The following is a 23107-nucleotide window of genomic DNA, read 5'->3' on the forward strand; positions in this document are numbered from 1 at the left end:
GCAGCACATAGCTGCTGGAATGTTATTGCAATAACAGTGGTACCTCTGTCATACAATAATACAGAGAAGATTCAGTGCACCCACAGCTTCTATTGACATCAGAAGGAGTTATGTTATAGGTGCTCAGCAGCTCTGGAAATCATGCCTTTTTTATATATAATGAAAATAGTAGAATCATAGAATATCAGGGTTGGAAGGGACCTCAGGAGGTCATCTAGTCCAACCCCCTGCTCAAAGCAGGACCAATTGCCAACTAAATCATCCCAGCCAGGGCTTTGTCAAGCCGGGCCTTAAAAACCTCCAAGGAAGGAGATTCCACCACCTCCCTAGGTAACGCATTCCAGTGCTTCACCACCCTCCTAGTGAAATAGTGTTTCCTAATATCCAGCCTAGACCTCCCCACTGCAACTTGAGACCATTGCTCCTTGTTCTGTCATCTGCCACCACTGAGGACAGCTGAGCTCCATCCTCTTTGGAAGCCCCCTTCAGGTAGTTGAAAGCAGCTATCAAATCCCCCCTCATTCTTCTCTTCTGGAGACTAAACAATCCCAGTTCCCTCAGCCTCTCCTCATAAGTCATGTGCTCCAGATCCCTAATCATTTTTGTTGCCCTCCGCTGGACTCTTTCCAATTTTTCCACATCCTTCTTGTAGTGTGGGGCCCAAAACTGGACACAGTACTCCAGATGAGGCCTCACCAATGTCGAATAAAGGGGAACGATCACGTTCCTCGATCTGCTGGCAATGCCCCTACTTATACAGCCCAAAATGCCGTTAGCCTTCTTGGCAACAAGAGTACACTGTTTACTCATATCCAGCTTCTTGTCCACTGTGACCCCTAAGTCCTTTTCTGCAGAGCTGCTACCTAGCCATTCGGTCCCTAGTCTGTAGCAGTGCATAGGATTCTTCCATCCGAAGTGCAGAACTCTGCATTTGTCCTTGTTGAACCTCATCAGGTTTTTTTTGGCCCAATCCTCTAATTTGTCTAGGTCCCTCTGTATCCGATCCCTACCCTCCCGTGTATCTACCACGCCTCCCAGTTTAGTGTCATCTGCAAACTTGCTGAGAGTGCAGTCCACACCATCCTCCAGATCATTAATAAAGATATTAAACAAAACCGGCCCCAGGACCGACCCTTGGGGCACTCCGCTTGATACCAGCTGCCAACTAGACATGGAGCCATTGATCACTACCCATTGAGCCCGACGATCTAGCCAGCTTTCTATCCACCTTACAGTCCATTCATCCAGCCCATACCTCTTTAACTTGGCGGCAAGAATACTGTGGGAGACCGTATCAAAAGCTTTGCTAAAGTCAAGGAATAACACATCCACTGCTTTCCCTTCATCCACAGAGCCAGTTATCTCCTCATAGAAGGCAATTAGGTTAATCAGGCATGACTTCCCTTTGGTGAATCCATGCTGACTGTTCCTGATCACTTTCCTCTCCTCTAAGTGTTTCATAATTGATTCCTTGAGGACCTGCTCCATGATTTTTCCAGGGACTGAGGTGAGGCTGACTGGCCTGTAGTTCCCCAGATCCTCCTTCTTCCCTTTTTTAAAGATGGGCATTACATTAGCCTTTTTCCAGTCATCTGGGACCTCCTAATAATAGGAGGTCGTAGAAGTAATAGTACTTCTCTTATTCTGTTACACCAAACCACTTGCCATATTTTTAGTGTGACACACCAAAAAACATGCCATCGGAGGCCCTGTTGCTCAGAAACTGTAATTATTTAACAAATTAAAAGCGTATTTTCTTCCCTCAGATACATGCACACAGCATTCAGTTACTGCACCCACATACCAGAACACTGGAAACCCACCCAAATCAGACTGAACCTGAAATCCTTACTCACAAGAATAGCACCACTGAAGTCAGTGGGACTACTCATATGAGTAAGGGTTGCAGGTGAAGAGCAATCTGGGGAGGAATGATATTTTATTTTAAAAGTAAGGAGCTCTTGCAACCAATGGACATTTTGAAAAATTATACATGTATAGATTACCTTTTATTTATACTCCATATAAAACATCCTGTTCTAAGTGCACATTTGTCTGTAGCAGATTGTAGTTGTATCATTAATGCATTACCCTGCTCCGAACAGAAGAGAAGTCTTTTAGATGTAGTCCAAATTTAACCCTATCCTGGGTCTTGCCTTAATTGTTCACTTAAAGAACAACAAACACAATACAAACATCTTCCTAAGCTTTCACCTAAACATGGCTGTTCCTAGATGTGCATGTAGTAGGTTTGTGGTGATAGTTGGCCACTCCATGCTTTCTCTGTCTCTATCCTTAGTTCTCCCTTCTTCAGAGACACACCACAGCCTTTTAGATTGAGAACTAATTGGGCACACCTGATCTAAACTTCCTAGGACTTAGTGAAAGTACTTCTGAATCTCAATACAGAGTTCAGACATTGGCCATCAAGATGACTCATTGGAAGCATCCTGCTTCTTTGTGCAGAGTCCTAGGTTCTGCTTGTATGGTATTTTGAGAATTTAAAAAAAATATTTTTCAAAAATTCCAGCTGAAACTTCTTGTGCAAGTTCTCAACCAAGCAGTGAACTTTGCGCAAAGTTTTAAATAAATTTCATGGCCTGTGAAAAGAAACCCATCATCTTGAAATCTCATAATTGGGGGGAATGAGGGGGAGTTAGGAGTTTAAAGTAGTTTTAAGTACTGCACATGCCACTGAGTCCCTCTGCCAACAGCTGTGATTTTACAATATCACTTTCCTACTTTCAAAGTGTTTTTCTCTATGTTGCTATGTGAAAGTCGCACATGAACCAAAAGTAGCACTGACTCTGCAGGCTAAACAGTGACATTGACTGTATACAAAGTGCTGTTTTAATGCACAAAGTAAATAACCTGAAAAGACTGAGAAAATATTTTTTCTCTCGTCTCTTTCAGCTGCTGTAATCTTGGGTATATTACTTGTAAAAACTAGTAGGTTAAAAAAAACCAGACATGCTTTTTAGATTGACTGCATCACTTTAAAATGGTTAAGAATTGATTTGCCAGACTCTTGGGGAAATGCTGTAATGTTTTTGGCTGTTTCCTACTTTCTGCTGCCAGCTAAAAGTACCATCTGGCTTGTTTGGGGCCTTACCCTGTCTCAGGTGCTTCCAAAATTCTCCCCAACTAGTGGATCATTTCATTGGGCTGCTGTGTCTGCTACACTCAGCATGTGTCCTAGACTGGGAATCCTACTGCTTCTGTTTTCCGCCATCTTTTTAACTGTGGTGTATATGTTTGGGCACAGATCTTACTGCCTCTCTTGAGGACATTTGCATCATTGTCAGCTGCACATATTAAATTGATATGCAGAGCTCACAAACATGTATTCCATCTTTTGTCCCTTTGTTTGTACAATTGTTCCAGTTTTAATTCTTCTTTGACACCTGGAATATCACAAAGCTGTTGATAATCTGCTGGCTACTGAGGAAAATGACATTGATAGAAGGATAGTGTGTGTCAAACTTGTATCTAGACAATTGCAGGCATACTACATGCTCTCATAGCTCTAGGAATCCTAAATCCATTACTAATCTGGAGTGCCAAATGTGGCAGTGTGCTGCACTGTCATTCCCTCACTAGAGCAGACAACAGTCACTTATAATTGATTAGAAAAAAGTATTGTTTACTTCTACTGTATGCTATATTGGGTTGTCTGGTGCGAGTCAGTATTTAGTTCATGCTTGCTGCCATTTTGTGAGGAAGTAAGGGGCTGTAACAAAATGGCGTCTACAGTTAACTCCTTATTTCTAAATGAACTAATGCCCCAGTGTACACATTTCTACATAGGCATAAGAATATTCAGGGGAACTAAACTCAGGAACCATTCTTTTGATGTGATCGTATTTAAAGATTTGAGGTGCTTTGACATATATACAGTTATAGGTTATAGTGTCCTGTTTTTAAAATGATCTGTACCATATATTGCTGACTTAATTTTCTTGTGCATTCATTTCAATCTGTGTTCCAAAGAATGCTGAGACCATAGTTTAGTAAATACCAGGTAGCTATTATATATTGGTAGAATGTTACATCATGGCTCTTTCTTGTTTGTAAGATTATATTGTTCACTATATAAACCTTTCTCACTATTTACATTCTTCTGGAAGTTTGGGGTTCCTTGTATGTTGGTATAGTAGCATGAGTTTCAAGAGTCGATAACATGATTCTCTGTATTTGAAAGACTTGGGAGATGGTTGCGTATAGTTTTCAGTAAAAAACCTGAATGGTTCTGTTAGGTATTAAAAGTTCCAAAAGCGGTGCTGAAGTGAAAAGGAAGCACCACAGGATGACATTTTTATTTATTTGTGCCAAGTTAGAATGTGTGTGAGTGGGTGAAAATTGTAAAAGCTGTAATCTAGCTCTTTTAACAGAGAGATAGAAAAATATGCAGAATATGTGGCTTAGAATATTAGATAAGCTACAGTGTGTTAATCAAACGTTTTCACGATATGAGGGCAGTTAAGAAAACAGTACAATTTTTACTAATTGCGCTCGTAAGTAAACGGATCTATCATTACATTGTCATGAAGAGTGACATTGAGCAGAAACACTCTGCTAATCCCTAGAAGATAAGTATTTAACGTAATTAGACAGACACTGTCTCCTTTGTTGAACGTAGCATTAATCATCACGAAAAGTCCAACTTTATCCAAGATGGCTTTTTCTGATATGTCATTGTATTAGATAGCTTCTTACGCTATTTTGTGAAGAAATGACGACTACAACTGCATAGTTTTCCCTGATTACGTCTCTTGCTGTTTGATGAGCCTACATGTATATTCTTATTAGCAAATGTTACATTCTATAACCATTGGTTGTTTCTAGGCCTAGAAAGCTACACATATTTGAGCTATTGAACTATTTAACATATTCAGCCTAAGGAATATCAAAGAAGCCTTTACTGTGTTCTGTCTGACAGGTTGATGTATCTTCGACTCTTTATATATGGCACTACAATAGTTTCATTGTTGTGGAATAAACAAAAAGTTTCTTGCCTTGAATTGTAGCTCATAACATCACACAAAAGAGAGCCTCTTTCTATGAAAACTCTCAAAGTTAAAATGATGAAAAATGTTGCCACCTTCCAGAATTTGTCGGCACTACATTCCCCTCCTCCCACCCTTGCTTGTAATTTCTGCTGTGAAATGCCGTCTTGTTATGAGCTGGTATCAACTTGGATCAGTGCACAGCTGTATCTTCCCACCTTCTCAGTGGCTCAGAAGGCTTTGAAGGGAAAGAATAGGGTTTAGTCAAAGATGACAGCAAGACTTCGCTAAGTAACAGGTGGAGGTCAAGCCAGTTTATTTGTTGGGATGAACAGAGTACAGAGATGAAAAATCAAATGCTTTGCCATAATAAGGTTTAGAAAGAAAATGCTGACTGATCTCAGCTTTGATTCCAGCTGACAGAACATTTTCTAGTGTTCATTACTTGATTTCACAGTTCAGACCATGTTAAGAGGCTTAAAATTATATTTCTGCACTCCTCTGTAAAACTCAATTGCTCTTTAAATTTTTGCTTTAAATAAAGTTACAGGGGCTCCTTAATATGTCAGTTGTACATTTTGACAATTGTAAAGACAGTATGCCATCAATAAACTACAAGATGATACAAGAACATATGTCTGATTATTCTTTTTTTGTACATGAAGTAAAATTGATCATCTAGCACAAACTTGATTACAAATTTTAAAACAACTTAAATTAGAAATTCCAACTTTAAAAGAACATTAAAATATGTAAGCATGAAGTTTAAGGAGTCTTCTGCCATTGGTACATATGGGATTTGTGTGTATAACTTCCACTAATATTAATGAGGAAACATCCTGTGTGTTTGCATTGAATCACAAAGATCTGGAGAGCCAAATCACGAATGGAAATCGCAGCAAGGCACAAAATAATCAGTGTGACATTCTGACACTGCATCACCGTGTTTGCGTAGTGCCCATCTATTGCTGTCATGGATTATCGATGCAACATCACAAAAGAATTTCAGGAACCCTAACTGCAATACTGTTGTGGGTCTTTGTGTGTGCTAGTCTAATTTTCCTGCTTTCCCTATCCCGGGATGCTGAAAGGAGGAAGTAGGTGTTTCTCCTTTCTTTCCCTCTTGCCTCTACCCCCAATTCCTTTTTTGCTACTTGGCTGGACAGGTAGGGAGTAGCTCTGATCTGTTTGCTCAGCATTCCCCCCTCCTACTCTCATAACACAGGGAATGCCTCTGTGTTTGAACTCTGCTTACTCTAGGTAGAAAAAGCAGAATCACTAAACCATTGGATGCTGTAATAGTTGCATGCAGATCTCCAAAGAGTGCTCTAAAGCCTCCCGTTGACTGTCACTGGCTTCTGGAGTCAGTTTCTCTTTTATTCTTATCAAATGTGTTGTCTGCCTTTTACTACGTTGTGACATCTGAAGCCAGATTCCTGTTAAAAACAAAAAAAAACAACAACCTGTGTATAAATTTAGACCACTTCAGCACAGATGACACCTCCTTTATGCAGGAAAAGGTGCAGAATGCTCTTTTGTACATAAAGTCATTGTGTTTCAAAGCTATTAACCCCCTGGCATCAAGAGTCAGGATATTTCAGTGTTGAGCACTAATGCAAAATACATTTGCATTTAGTGGCAGGGGCATCAGACCTGCCAGCACCAAGATGTCAAACCTTCTTTCTGATGTGGTTAACGAAACATCTTGGGGAATAACTCCAAAAAGTGGCAAGTCAACCAATCTAAGGCTGTTCCCAAGTCTGCATATTCAAATAAAGACCATAAAACAGAATCCCTTCAAAACAGCGTAGGCGTATTTTGCAGCTCCTCAGGGGCAGTTTTCTGGGGCTTCATATTCCTATCTGCCCTAGTGTCTAACAATAAAAATAAATCTGTCCCGTGCCAAACCTGGCAACAACTTGGTCAAATGGCAAGATGCAGCCTACTAATGGTCCTACATAAACTACTTAAAAAAGTTACTGAGGGAGTTAAGGGGGGAGGGATAGCTCAGTGGTTTGAGCATTGGCCTGTTAAACCCAGGGTTGTGAGTTCAATCCTTGAGGGGGCCACATGGGGATCTGGGGCAAAATCAGTACTTGGTCTTGCTAGTGAAGGCAGGGGGCTGGACTCAATGACCTTTCAAGGTCCCTTCCAGTTCTAGGAGATGGGATATCTCCTATTATTATTATTACTGTAAAGAGCTCCTTCCCTCACTATATGGGCTGTTTTGCAGCCTTCTATGCTACAGCTTGATGGAACCTAAATGCATCCATCTTCTGTGATGTGGAAGCCTGACCAGCAGCCAACATTTTGTGGTTCTACAGCTTTACACAAGTTTTCTCTTAAGGAACCCAGAAACTTTCCCTCACTCCACCCCTGTTCATTCAGGCCCTTACCACGGTAATGGGATTTATTCACGTCAGGAGAATAGATGAAAGGAAGTTGTTGGCAATACCTGGACAGGGGGAAAAAAGGGTATTTCCTGTTACATGTGAAGTTTAAACAGATTCTCAAATAAAATGTAACAGTTGCAGGGCAAAATGCTGTGGTCCAGAGTGGAGCAAAATTCCAGTGATTTTGCATAGCCTATCTTGCCTATTGGGAACATCCCCAAGTACCTGGCAGTTTGCTTTGAATTTTAGGTGGTAACTTGTGCACTTTTGTGGATGCATTCAGCCCTCATGATTCTCTTATAGTGCTTTCCAGAGGAACCGCTGTTGCTGCTGTCATTTGTTATGTGAGACCAGGCTGAGATATTGTAATAAGTGTTTCTTATATTGTCTCACTACCTAGATCAGAGCTCATCAAATCATTAAGGGTGCATGAAATCCTGTCCGTATTGACGTCAGTGACAAAACTCCCATTGTCTTCAGCAGGGCCAAGACTTCACCTAGTATCTTTGAGGCTGCAATAAATTTAAAAACTATTTTTCCCCATCCCATCTCTTTTTAATTTCCCTTATGAAACTGGAATCTCTTGGGAATCGCAGTAGCTTCAGAGAAAAATGCAGTGGGCGTGCTTACACAACCATTGTATACGATTTTATTCCTACTGTCTGGCTCCAGCAGACTTCATCATAGGATGAAAGAGAAAACTCCTATCATGCTCAGGGTATGCTGCTGTCTTCTACTAAGTTCAAAATATTTATCATAAATGTTCTGCATTCTCTTTGCTATGATCTGTGTATGCTGCTATTGTGGGAATTTCTTTCACATAAATCGTTCTCTTCAGTGATACTCAAAAGCACTCACTGTCAAAAATGCCTCTTCTCTCTCAGGACCTATTCCACTGCCATAAACCTTGGGTTTCCTTGCACTCCCTCTCCTTACAATGCGCAGCTTCTTCTTTTATTAAACCCTCTGTACTCCTACCTCCTCTACATGGAAACTTTTGTATCCTTCCAGGGAGCGCCTCTCTCCCTCTCCAGCGTTTTGGAGGATTTGCAAACAAAGAAAAATTTGTTTTATTTCACCTAGCAGACTCTTCTGCATCAGAGAAATGGGGACTTTAAAAATGTAGTGTGCTTGTTTTTTCCTCATTATAAACTGCCAAATCTTCCTGTGGCTCTATCTACGATGCCAGCATCATGATGAAATTGTCCTTCCCATCACAGGAGCACCAGTGTATAGTTTGGAACTTAGTCTCTCAAATAAAAGAACACACCAGCTGTCAGTCAGCAACAAATTTCTTCTTTATTATGTAGCTGAAGATGGCTGTTGCAGTCCTCTGACTTTTAAGATAAACTATTAAGGTGCGATCTATTTCATACTTTGCAAGTATCACTGAATACCAATACATAACAGTTTCCTGGGTGCACTCTTGACCTGTATGACTGTAAATCCATTTTCACAATTTGATATACTGCACATGTTCAAATTGCTGTAACTTCTTTCTTTAAAATAGTGAATAAACTCTTCACCCCCACATTGTGCAGAAATCATGTGACCTGCCAGTATATCTCTGTTTTAATAAGACTTTTAAAATAGCTATGATTTACATTTAATCCTGTTTAAGTACAGTCTATTTATTAATTGAACAATATGTTAAATGGTTGTATATAGAATTGGAGTCTTCAAAAGTAATGAATTTATTCTTGTCATTGTAAAAGTCAATTAAAAACATTATCGTGTAATAGGTAAGGTCATAGATCTAAATAATCTGCATATTTTACCCTTATCCATCTCATAGTTTGTGAGGTTAGTAGACATCATTATAATATATGACCACGGATGGATTTGATATATTAGAGTCAACATATATGGAACAAATGGTGTTTGAGAAAATAGATTCAGATTTTCTGTTCCATATTGGTTTTGGTTACTAAAACTCCCTTTAGTATCACGTGAAATGTAGCATCCATATGCATCTGGGGAAGATATAGCTGAACCATAAATCTATTGGTCTTTTACTTGCAAAAATATCATATCTCAACTATGATCATATGCAAAGATTTTTTAGAAGGCTTTGTAAATGCCATTTGAATTTACAATGGCACTTTTTTGCCTTACAGCCATTGATGTTCCATCTTTAAAGCACTCACATAAAGGTATATTCTCATACGGATGGCTGCAATTTGTGCCTACTTCTATATCTAATCTACCAAATATATTGAAAAACTCTCATAAAACATTGCTGCAGAACAACCTTAATTTTGAATTTCAACGGCTAGATATCTAAAAAGACGTTTTTGATTCTTATATTTTTTTCTGTACAATAGAAAAGGACATTGAAGCTAACATTGAAGCTAACATTTAGTTGAAATTTTAAATTTTTCATGCTATACATTAAACTTCTCATAATTTTCAAATATAAAATCTCATGAAATTATTTTATAAAGTAATTGATAGTATGTGAAGTATATCTTATTAGTGACCTCGCTGATCACTTCAATAACATAGTTGGAAGATAGCTTTGCATATCAGATGCAAATCAATCCAGATGATGTTACACATGTGTCCACACAAACAAATAGGTTCCTGTTCTTCTTTCTGTAAGCCTTGTTGTACCACAGATTTTTAGGCAAAGCCCCTCATTGATTTTAGTGGGTACTTGTCTGCTTAAAAACTCATGGTAAGACTCCTACTGCAAATTGCATAACTCTCTGGGCCAACTTTTCTGCTGGTATGACCTGATGCCGCTCTATTGTAAATGGAATGGCATCATTTCACACCAGCAGAAATTTTTATCCTCATTATCTTTAGTAGGACAAGAATCTGGTCTTGATTTTCATTACCATCGTTGGCTAAGATTTTCAAAGGGACTAAAGGACTTTAGTTTCTGAATCCTATTGAATTTCAGTGTGAGTTGGGCATCTAACTCCCTTAGGCTTTTTTGAAAATCCTAGTCCTTATTTTTAATCAATCTCTTTTTAACAATTCTTTGGAACAATTACTGGCACAAAGGTTTTACTGCTGTATTTGGAATATTGAAGTTGTTATGTCTTTGAAGAGTTAGTATGTCTCTATTGTTTCATTATCTTAAATATTTGGAAGCCATTCTGGTACTATGCTGATGAGTGCATAGATAGATAGATAGATAGATAGATCTCTCCAGAAGAAAGTGATATTGGGTATCAACTGATTTTCATATAGAGTAGTCTAAACTGATAAATGGTAGAATGCAGATCTTTCATTTTATTTATCTTTGTTCATTGAGCTGGATTTTGTTTTATGAAATGTGACACTCATTGGTAGGAATTGAGCAGTGATTGTGGGGAGCGCAGGAGAAGATGCATCCCAAACATACAAGTAGAAATTCAGACAATTGAAAATAGAAAGTACACTTGTTAGAAAAGGAGCAAACTTCCACCTATCTTGTACTGTGTGCATACTGGAGTTACAACTATAGTAAACTGACATACAGCACTTAATGTGATCAAGTGTCAGCTGATGACTGCTAAAATTTGTTTAGCAGTAAGTGTAACAAATATGACCGACATTACCATGGTCATCAAAATTACAGGAAACTCAGGAGGACAAGTTGAAGGTTCCCCGTACCAATTTACATGACCAACACTTCTGTAGAATTCTGACTGATCTCAGTGGCATTGCTGGGGTCATTTTCACGATAGAATGAACAGTCCTTGCATGATTCCTCCAACATATCAGATACTAACAAGCTTTCATTCAACAGCCATCTTGCCTTCATGCCTCACCTTTTATTTTGAAACAAATGTTTTGTTTTGTCCACTCCCCATTAATATTTGAGCCTCCCATATTCCTCTTTGTAGTACCTCAAGGTTTTATTAAAGCTCAAGGCTCTGTTGCACACTTATTTTTTCGTAGGACATTCCAGTGGGAATGTTTTGATAGAAGGAAATTAGTTAACACAAATATGACTGACTTGCTATTGAGTTGTGTGTTATGATTTAGATTATATGTTATGGTGGTGGTGTATTATCAGGAAGGTACTGGCTAAAGACAATACTAAAGTGAAATTAGATGTGTGTCACATTAGATATCTATCTATCTAGAAAGAGAGAGGGCATCAGTCTCCTCTTACATTAATGTAACTCCATTCACTTCACTGTAGTTACTCCTGATTTATACCAGTGTAAGTGAGAGGAGAATGACCCCATAGAGTGTGTGGAAAGTAGGCTATTAGGTATCTATTTACTGTGGGAATGGTTTTTGTGGACTGAATTCTTATACATCCTTCTCTAATTCATTTAATAAACATCAATCTCTTACATGGAAATTTTAAGAATCTTTGGATGTACTTTAGGAAGCCTTTGGTGCACTTTTTGTACTGGCAAATATCAGGAGGTACAGGAATTAAAAATATCTCAATGCTCCAGTGATCCTTAGAAGATGGTGAACGTGAAATATTCCCGTACATTCATTGATTAAATTTGGGTTGGAGGTTTGCGAAGTGCAGAGTTTTGGAAGGTCTTACTGCGGGACTTCATCATCAATTCAATGGCTCCAGTAACCAGAAGCACTGAAGGACCAGGGTTCCATTTACGCTTGCGTTTGTGCATTGAGCAGAAGGGTGGGATGCATGATCTGGAATGAACAAAATAGCTTTGTGTTTAGGAATCGCCAAATTAATGAAAATTCAGAACGCTTTAATTTTGAAAATGAAAACAAATTCTTTGGAGAAAATATTGCTGCGGACAGTTTCAAGATTTCTGTTGTCTGAATTTTCTGTTTATTGTGTACTGTTCTTAAACATCTTTTTAACTGAAAAACCAATGAAAAATTAATATTTGCTTTCAAAAAACCACATCTTGTTCCATTTAGCACCATTATGGGCCTGCTCTTGCTCCCATTGAAGAGAGTGACAAACTTTTAATAAATGGGCGCAGGGTGAGGTCCCGTATGTTTGGCTTTTTATATATATAATCACAAGAATAAAAGTACAGTAAGTTGAGGTATCCACTTAGATTTCCACCTGTGTTTTATAGTACAAAAATCCCTCAATTTTCTTTTATTTATTTAGCAGTTAGCTTTTCCATTTATTCTACAGTTAAAATTGTCAAAAAAATTTAAATGCTGTTGGCCCATTTCTCTTCTCAATTACACTCATATCAGTCAGGGAGCATCAGACGCAGTCTTTATGAAATCTGTGACTCTGAACAAGAAATGTAGGGCTCATCAGTGATTTGGACTTCATGGCTATGGGGGGGAGTAAGAACCACCTTTAGACCCCATGTGGGCTACCTAGACCTGGGCTCAGTCAGTGCTTGTTTACGTCTTCCTCACAGCATGTGGGTAGGAAGGTTCAAGGAATGGGTGGAGCTCGGCTCCCCTCCCTATTCACTGGCCGGCCAGTACAGCTGAGCTGGTTTGGGGGACATTATAATTTGCTGCTGCCCTCAGACATACAGGAAAGAGGAACTAATTGTCACTCCTCATCACAATACCACCTGGCATGGTATGACTTTTCCACCACCCCTTATTCAGAGCTGCGCCTGATGTGGAAGTCTAGTCCTTAGTGTGCTGAAACCACCATGCTATCAGGAATATAGTGGAAGAAATTTAAAACAGGCCATGGCTCTCAAATGTGGGTACCAAAAGTTGGGCATCTCAATCCATGTTTAGTCATCTATCTATCTTAGGTTGAAAGATGGCATGATTAAACATCTCAGTCTTTAATCTAATTATCTTCACAGCATCCCTGTGAGTTAGGGAAGTACTATTAAATAAGTGGCCTGATTTTTAGAGGTGTGAAGAACCCACACCACCAGTTGAAGTCAGTGGGACTGAGTAAGAGTTGCAGTACCTGGGCCATTTTTTTCTGGATGATTAAACTTCAGTCCCATGTGCTTTTGCTTTCCTGAAAGAAGCTAAAGTAGAATTGACCAGGACTGAAAAATATGACTTAGTGAAAGAATAAAATAAGAATATATGAAATGGATGGACTAAAGAATATGCAGGATATATCAGACACATCAACCAAACATATGGTGCTAAGTGAGAGGGGTTTTTTTAAATTGCAAAATATATATATATATATATAATTTCTGGCAGTCTCAGGGATGATGTCACATGGCTGTGATAAATTTAGAAGAATGGGACATATTTCGGCTTGTTCTTGGAAACCTTTTTCTCGCATGCAAACTGTATTTCTCCTTTTATTAACCCATTCATAGAATGTTTGAATTTTGCTGCTAGAGCACCATGCTAGCTCACCATAAAATGTGAATGATGCTAATTGCTTTGCACTGCCTAACTTACTGCTGTCCCCCTTCCATCTTAAAGGACAAAATATGCTCAGAAGTGAGCTGGCAGGTCATCCCCTGCTCTGTTCTTAGTCAAGTTTAAGTTAAATAATTAAAATCTTGTTTGCATATTCCAATGAACTGTGAAGCAGCTGTTTTTTCCTTGAGATCTGATGGATACAATCCCTTATAATAAACTAATAATTTAGCATCAAAAGTAAAACAAGATCAAAAATTCAATACTGTCTGTTGTTTCAAAACCAAACCATTTAACAGTGATAAATTAAAATGATGATTATTATGATAATAATTAATTAATTATGATTCCAGCATCAACATTTGTTTTTCTATCCATTGGTTATTTCATAACTAAATTTATAGTAGCAGCTCTGTTTGTACGTTACAGCTGTTTTGATCTTATAAAAACCTTTCCCATATGATAATGACGCCACTCAGCTCTGCCATGGTTAAAGATCATTTGGCCTTTTCATTCTAAATCCTCAGCTTTAGGTGTTTATAACTCAGTCATGTGAATTTGCTTTGGGTTGGTGCATATGTTCTCAGCCCAGAAGAGATTTTTGTTTTAAACAAAAGTTGGCTTAAATCAATTAAGCAGTTTTATAGCACTAGAGCAGAAGAAAGTTTATGGGCTGTCTAAAATGTTTTAGTGTCTTCCTCATAACCACGTTGCTAGAGGAAAAGTGGAAGATACAAGGAACACTGCTCCTACCTGAACATGGGTTTATGGTCCAGAAGAACTGCTCTGTGTGCAGTCCCACTGCTCATGTTCTTGCCACAAGCCTAACACACTCATTCCCTCCTCTGAATTCCAGTGCAGAGATCTGCCACTGCGGGCCTCTGCAGTTCCTGGCCCTCACTACACAGAGGAAACTTAGCATTTCCACTGCATCTGGGGCCTTGTACGCCCATGCAGGCAGACACAGGATGTGCTCTTAATGTGGACATAAACATTTAATAATTAAACTTACCTTACCTTGAAAATTTCTGAGCATGAATAGGGCTTGTTTCCCGTATGTTTTTGAATTAAACAGCAATATTGTACTATGGATTAAGGATGAATTTCAGCCCTTTCTCTGTATTCAGTACCTCCCTTCAGCTCCTCAACATGCAAAGGAAGTACCTCCTCCCGTAAGGTAATGCAGCCTGCTCCCCCGGTGCACCCAGCCAGCTCTGTGGACAAGTGCAGAGGAGATGTCATGGTCCTGTCCCCTTTAGGGAATCCCAGATTGGATTGAATAGTTTCCCAAAGGGAGCTGTTCCTGTGCTCCTGTTAGCATAAGTACTGTGACTGCCCCTAGCCACTGTGGAGAGGATGGCTCATTACACACCCGCTTCCCTCCTGCACATCTCAAGGGCAGTCTGGCCCACTGTATACTGAGTGAGCACACATGTTTATACTGTGTGCACATGTGATGCACATGGACGGACACACACAGAGATACTGCAAAAATACTTGAAACTGTTACTTGGACTATGACATGGCCATTGTTTTTATTGAGGAATAGAGTCTTTGCTTGCTGTGGAGGGAAACATTAAAAAATAAAGTGATTGAAACATCACTTCCGAACATGCCCAGATGGCATCTGCCAAAATTTTTAGCATACCCTAATTAAGCTCCACCCTTTTTGTGACATCACAATGTACATTCATTTTCCTTGCCATCTGACCAGTGGATTAGCAGGCTACGTTGGGACAGATTGCATCTGAAAGATTGTTAATACTTCATTCAAACACATCACAATTCAGCCCACCTTCACATGCCCCTCCTCCATCAAAAAGACTTTATCATGTTTAGAGAAAATCATGAGAAAAGAGTTTATCCCATTTTTGTTGCATTGTGCCACAGTCCATCTATTCTAAACTTGTATTTTAAAATAAAATTTAGTTATTAACTTTTTCCTGTTGTGAAGAAACAGCCACCACCAGGGAAACACTTGATAGAAAACAGTCTCTAGATAAACACTAGTTGCTTCAAAATGGGACTTCACCTACTCCCCCACTTTAGTTAACTTACTGATATGTGAGCTGCAAAACTTAATTGGGACCATTAAGACTCCAGTCCTGCAATGCACAAGCACACTGCTCTGTGTTGTAAATTAATGTCTTGGGGACTATAAAGCTACCATTATTAAGAACAATCATTTTTCTTTTGTGCTATTTCAGCTGTAGCCCAAAGAACTTGACATTATTTTTTCTGCATATCTGTCAATAGATAGATACACTGAAAATGAACTATAAAAACAGTATAGACAATCTGAATGTGTGTGTATCTATGTCTGTAGTAATATAGATACTGACCCATAATATATATATATATATATATATATATATATAGTACATGTGTTTTATGGGTCAGTATCTATATTACTACAGACATAGATACACACACATTCAGATTGTCTATACTGTTTTATATATATAATCATATAAATATTATATATATTTATATATATATAAATAATACTGCATATCCACCTATCCTAGTATAGACAGCATACTAAACATCCCAGATTTTAGTGAGTCCACTGCAAAACATCCTTTCTACTAATATTTTTGATATTGCATCAGAGCTGAACGACCCACAGAGTAGATATTATATCAACAAAAATGGCTCACATGGAAGAATAAATCCAAATTGTCATATTAACACTGCACTAAGTCTGAAGGTCAATATAATGTCGATAGAAATGTATATATCTTTAATAATGACTTTAATATATACATACACATTTTAAAAAAATAAAAATAAAGCAAAGATAACCACACAAATAAATGCTTTTAAAATAACCAAGTCTTAACTAAGCTAAGGAAATTCAGAGTTTGGAGTGAGATTCCTTCTTTCTCTCCTTGTGTATTGATTTTGCAACACACTTAAAATATCCATGTGCAATAATCCAATAAAATAGTGTGAGTTAAGGACAGACTAGCTAGCAGCGTTAACTATTTAAAAACATGTAAAAATCCAAGTGCTGTAACTATTGCAGGTTTCTAAAAATAAAGCATAGCTAGGATTTAATAATAAATAATAATAATTAATAATAACAAAACAGCTGCAACTTCTCTGTACTTCAGATTTAAAAGACAAATATGGCTGCATTTTAGTACTTATTACTCAGAGCAAACCAGGGTCACTCCTGCCCCAAAAAGATCATAAATAAAAGTGAACTTTCAGCTTGTTGTATTCAATTTTATTTGTCCTTTAAGTTTATTTAGCTGCTTCTGCACCCACTTTCACAATGCATAGGCTGTCGTTCCATGACCTAGCATTATTAAATTGCACTTATCAATCATTCTTGCCAGGAATGCCATCGCCAACTACATTAAAGAAGTCAGAGAAGTCTGGTTTCAGCAGTCCCTCGCCTTCGCAGACCTCCTCCCTTGGAACGGCATTCACACAGCATCATCGACCTGTCATTACAGGACCCAGAGGTGAGGCCTTACCCAAGAGCCCCGAATCAGCTTAAACTTTAGCCTCCACACCCTGAATCAGCATTATTTTCTACTGAAATTCACCATCAGCCTGTGACACACACGATAAGAGGTTTTGCTATTTCAAAGCCGGTAGCCTGAAGGTTTCAGTTATTGAGAACTGTGTTTGTTTACTGGGGTCTGTTTGTTAAAGTTTCTGGTAACAATTCAACATTTTCCAAAGTTTTTTGTGGGGAGAAGTCATTATTTTTCATCAGAAAAATTACAGAACGGTTACTTGCTGTGTGTTTTTATTGTCCATGTGAATATATACGATAGGTTCATTTATCTGCTAAAGATGGGGACTCCTCATTCAACATCTAAACTGTGCTAATCTCCTTTCGACATCCTCGGTTTTCATTGCGTGTCATTTTGTATTCAAGCTGTTGGCATTAGTGTGCTGGAGAACTGCCCTCATTAGTGGACTCCTTTGAAGTTGTAGATTGGTTCCTACAATACTTTGGCTGGTTTTCTTCACAATATTTTCTGACTGGCTTTTCAAATAAAACAGATGTCCTCCGGGTCTCCATGTACTTATACATTTGTTAGAAAGATATATCCACATTAACCTAAAAAAAATAAATATGATACACAGTTCACGTTAGAAAGAGAGCACATTCGTGCACAGTGCTGTCCACAAATCAAAGAATCGTTTAGCAAATTTTCTGTATATAAAAACGTGAATGAAATAATTGTAACAATTCTTTCTGCCATGGGTTTTGCTTTATTCAGAATAATTATTGTTCAATTGGTGAGGTGTGGAAGACTTACTAGCAACTCATACCTGGATGAAAGAAAGTCCACTTTTTGTACTTTCCTTTTTATAAGAGGTCTTTATTGGGTTTATTGTCATTACTTACATCAGTGTAACCAGGAATAATTCTATTATCTGTATACTGTAAGGGGATGGTGCATAAGTCTGTGGAATTTCACCAGAGTAATTGGTATTAGTTTAGAATCAGGCTTAAGGTTTCTGTATAGTTTTAGAAATTTAAAACATACTGGATTAATCAGTGGAGTCAAGCTGTTGGCTGTTAATCATATAAGAATTATTATTTTCCTGTGAGAACTGAGCTACCAAGCAAACATGTAATATCTTCAAAAAACGTTGATAATTGGTGATAATAAGAAGGCATGAATTAAATGAAAGTTACATTAACAACATAGTGTGCTGCACATCAGCTGACACTAAATTCCTACCTTGTAATACTCTTAAACTTTCTGCCCTTTAGTTCTGGCCTATTGACTAGTTGGTTAACAAATTCGATTCAGTATTTAGTTAGATTTTACCTTACCCCCAGTTTATTTAATTTAAGATATACCAGACTGTAGCGGAGCAGCGACTCACTGGCACGGCGCCTCCTGCTGGTTGTCCAGGGAATTCACTTTTCCAGCGCCAGAGTGCCCTCTGCTGGCCGATGTCCCACTTGCCGCTGGCCCCCATGTCCCTCCCGGACCCCGGTGCCCCTTTATGTTGGGTGCTGGCCCCTGGCAGTACCCCCGCAGATCTGGGTCTCCCCTCACCTGGGAGCCCCCAACCCCCCATCCCCACCTCACCTCAGTATATGGCTACTGCCAGTCATGATCAAGCCCCCGCTCACTGAGGTGGACTGCAGACGCCATTCATCACTGGAAGGGGGGTTTGGACCTGCTGCCTTTGCCTACCCCAGGCTACCCCTCTGTAGTCGCAGTACCTGTTCTGGCCTTTATCAAGGCCTGCAGCCTGGGGGTTCTCCAGGCTGGAGCTCCCCAGCTCCTCTAGCCTTTCCCCAGCCCTGCTCCACTCCAGGTACCGTTGTCCGCTCCCAGGCAGCCAGGCCCTTCTCCCTCAAGAGCTAGAGGGAGAGTCCTACAGCTCCTGGCTTCCCTGGCCTTTATAAGGTTTCCCCAATCAGCCGAGGCTTGCTGCTCTCCCTAGCAGCAGCCCTCACCCAGCCTCAGCCCTGTCTCAGGGCTGATTTCAAGCCCTTCAGGGCAGGAGTGGGTGACCACCCCGCTACAATATGCACCCATTTGTGCCCTTACTTAGACTCTGTGTATTTTGCATTTTTATGTGGTTTAAACAAAAATATGTCACTATATAAGGCTTGTTCAAATTTATATACATTATCTATTGAGAAATTTGGTGTGCAGTTGGGGAAATCTGCCAGTTGTGTGAGGAGACTGTTCACAAGGGTGCACAGAATATGAAAGATCAAATTATAATGATTCTCTTTCACAATTTTATTTTTAAATGCTGGAAGAAAATGTGTGCACTAACTCTATAGAAGAGTATCATAGTTCCTAATGTATTAAACAAAAATCTGCTTTTTTCAGCATCAGTCAGTGAGATCTTGTTCCACTTGAGGCTCACTCACTAACATATTTTTTGTGGATTTTCAAGGAAATCCCACTCTCTGTTAATATCTGAGTTCCTTTGAGGTCCTTTTAAGAGTATCACCCAGAAGGGTCTTGTTCCAAACTGGAATCTTTATTGGATAGATGGCTCCTCTCCAGGACTATATTTCCACTGATCACTGGCTGTCTTTATGCCTCTTCTCCAACAATTATTCTGTTCTGAGGTGGATTACTATATTACCATCTGCAAATCCAGACTGTGACCTTTGTTCAATCCCCCAAAGTGTACATTAGAATCAGCAGCAGAGGAGGAAGGAGAGAAGCTTTTCAAGCATAAGAAGATGACACTTAAGGAGCAATAACCTCATTATATGAATTGATATATTCTCCAAACAATTATTATATATTACTAGTTATTGGAGGTTGCACAATTTAGTGGCAACATGCCAAGTAAAATGTAGTGTACACTGTCTGTTCACCTTGTATGGTGAGAAAGCTCCATGAGTTCACTTATATCATGTGTCAGTGGCCAGCAGTCATTCATGTACAATATTTTGGGTCTTCTTTGGGGTGAATACAGTGCACTAAACAGTCTCCATGCTGCCGAGAAAAATCAATGAGAAAGAAGTTGTATATAAGTAGGTCACAATCAGAATAAACCCCTGAGTCAGCCAAACAATTACAAAAGGCTCTGTTTTCCTTTTGAGGGGGGAGTGTGTGCACCGCAAACATTTCACATTCCTACGAATACAAATTATTTGCACACACTGTGCAAAATGGAGAGCAAAGAAATGTGTGTAGAATGTTTAAGGGCTATGCCGTTGGCAGTCCATTGTTTTAAGTTCTCCATCACACACTTGCAGCTTTCACAGCCTTCCAACCATGCCTTGAACCCTGTTCTAGTTTGCAAATGACTAAAGATGCACAGAGCCTTTCCTAGCAGTCTGCAGAATGACACATTGTGAGAACAAAGCCATTGTGGGGGTCAGTGTTAGGAAGCTGGTCCAAAAGTGGATGTGTCTGTTATGAAGTGTTCCACTGAATGAAACAGTTAGAAAACCCCATGGAATGGACTGAAGCAAGCAGCTGTGCTGTGCTATGGAGGGTCGTGTGTGGCAGCTTCTCCTCTGTGCTGGTGCCAGCTCTTAACTCACCTATGCAGTGACCAGCTGACAGAATCTGGGGCTGGCCAGACAATCAGATTGTGCAGTGAGTCCTGACCCAAGGATCTTAGTTCTTTAGTGACTGTCTCTTCTGTTCCCTACAGCCAACAGGTGGTGGCAAGTTCCAGGTTTCTTTAGTGGCAAGCTACCAAAGTGATTCATGGATCCTCACTTAACGAGGGCAGTTTTTCTTGGCATAACTCCATGAACCTTCATCTTCTCAAGCAGGATACATAGGTCTCAAACTAAGTATTATGTCTGGCAGTTGGCAGCATTACCTAGAGCCTTAGTTTTAAGTTTTGACATGACTATCAGCTTTAAAATAAATTGCAAATTCTTAAAAATTCAAGCAACAAGATTTTTATTTCTTAAGTAATATACTCTCATTTCACGAGGGTAACATTTTTGGTGGTCAGTGTGTTCCAACAAAGTGATTATGCATTGCAAAGCCAACCTGTTTCCCAGCCATCAGGCTGCTTGCAATCTTTACCAGACAGCAAAATACTGAAATAATAGGCAATATTTACATAGTAGCAATGTACTAATGCCCGAAAAGCTGCCTACACTTTAGTGACATTACCACCTGGAGCTGGCTACAAAGTTAAACTAACCATGATCATGAAATCCTAGAGAGGTTCATACAACAGCCCATCTTGACCTGTACATCACTTCTCACACTATGACTGTGTAGATCCTGCAGGCAGGCAGACAGACAGACAGACAGAAAGAAAGAAAGAAAAAGATATATTAGGGAGAGAAACGAAGGAGGCACACAAATACAAAGAACAGGGGATGTGGCAGAAAGCGAGGAACCCAAAGCAATGGATATGTGGGCAGAAGAGAGGCATGCAGGAAAAAAAGCACTAGGGGAGTGCCTAATTTTGTCTTAATGTGGTTTTCCCACATAGTACAGTATTTCCACTGAGACTTGGATGGTCACCAAAGTGTGTCATTGTGCTTCAAAAGTGTGCCTGTTGGTTGCCCATTAAACTAACATGCAGCAAATCACTTAGTGAATTTGTACTGACTGATTTTAATGGAGTGGGCTATACAGTGACGTATACCATTGTGAAATAATATATTCCAGAAAGGAATATCTCCAGTTGCCCCTAGAGGTTCCATCAGAGTGCTGGTTATTGTATGCTATATCATAGAATCATAGAATATCAGGGTTGGAAGAGACCTCAGGAGGTCATCTAGTCCAACCCCCTGCTCAAAGCAGGACCAACACCAACTAAATCATCCCAGCCAGGGCTTTGTCAAGCCTGACCTTAAAAACCTCTAAGTACGGAGATTCCACCACCTCCCTAGGTAACCCATTCCAGTGCTTCACCACTCTCCTAGTGAAATAGTGTTTCCTAATATCCAACCTAGACCTCCCCCACTGCAACTTGAGACCATTGCTCCTTATTCTGTCATCTGCCACCACTGAGAACAGCTGAGCTCCATCCTCTTTGGAACCCCCCTTCAGGTAGTTGAAGGCTGCTATCAAATCCCCCCTCACTCTTCTCTTCTGAAGACTAAACAATCCCAGTTCCCTCAGCCTCTCCTCATAAGTCATGTGCCCCAGCCCCCTGATCATTTTTGTTGCCCTCTGCTGGACTCTCTCCAATTTGTCCACATCATTGCTGTAGTGGGGGCCCCAAAACTGAACACAATACACCAGTGCCGAATAGAGGGGAATAATCACTTCCCTCGATCTGCTGGCAATGCTCCTACTAATACAGCCGAATATGCTGTTAGCCTTCTTGGCAACAAGGGCACACTGCTGACTCATATATCGCCCAACCCTTTCCTAGAACCCTGGGTAAAACTACAAACATACCAAAGCTAGACACTTCAATAGTTGATCTGTAAGACGTTAAAGACAAGCCAAACAACTGTGCCATAATGTGAAAAAATCATACACATTTTGCAGAGTCTGAACGCCCAGCACAGATTAGCTAACACAGTGACACTTAACCAACATACCAACTTGCCGAGGCAATTTAAAAATAAAGATGGGGTTATACCTGTTTGTAGCCAACCGTATGTGTCAAGTATTTGAGTTTGGCCCTACTTCAGATAATATGAAAGGTAGAGGAAAAGCAGCTTCCTAACAGAGAACTTCAAAGGCAGGATTTAGTAATGATTACATTCACCACCCAAATACTGCTTTCTCTAACATCCCAGCTGAAACGGGAGAGGCTTGCTAATGGTTAAAACTCCAACTAAACAAAAGTCAGGAACCGTGTAATTAAAACTCTACCTTTATTGTATTGTAAAGCGTTACCCTGTGACATAGGAAATATTTAAAGGAATAGGCTGTTTAGCTAATTTGTGTGTGAGTGAACTGCTTAGAGGACTACTATCCTAAATTAACTGTAAGACCACCCACTGAGATTGCCTCATAAAGGGCCATGATTGCTCAGCTTCGTTTTGTGTAACCGTTCAATAATTACCAGATAAAT

At 39.5% G+C, this 23107-nt stretch overlaps 1 protein-coding gene across 24 annotated transcripts in view; it reads left to right on the plus strand.

The window, feature by feature from the left end:
• NFIA (nuclear factor I A) overlaps window positions 1-23107 on the plus strand; it is a 445816-nt gene that overhangs the window by 368839 nt on the left and 53870 nt on the right. For 13 of the 24 annotated variants that reach the window (XM_065555377.1, XM_065555384.1, XM_065555378.1 and 10 more), the window contains exon 7: window positions 16990-17118. The exons of the other annotated variants lie outside the window; for them this stretch is intronic. In XM_065555377.1, coding sequence (XP_065411449.1) covers window positions 16990-17118 — 129 coding nt within the window. The remainder of the gene's footprint in view (window positions 1-16989; window positions 17119-23107) is intronic. 24 annotated transcript variants of the gene reach the window in all.

Source organism: Chrysemys picta, chromosome 8 (genome assembly GCF_011386835.1).
Source record: "Chrysemys picta bellii isolate R12L10 chromosome 8, ASM1138683v2, whole genome shotgun sequence".
NCBI classification, from domain to species: Eukaryota; Metazoa; Chordata; order Testudines; family Emydidae; genus Chrysemys; species Chrysemys picta.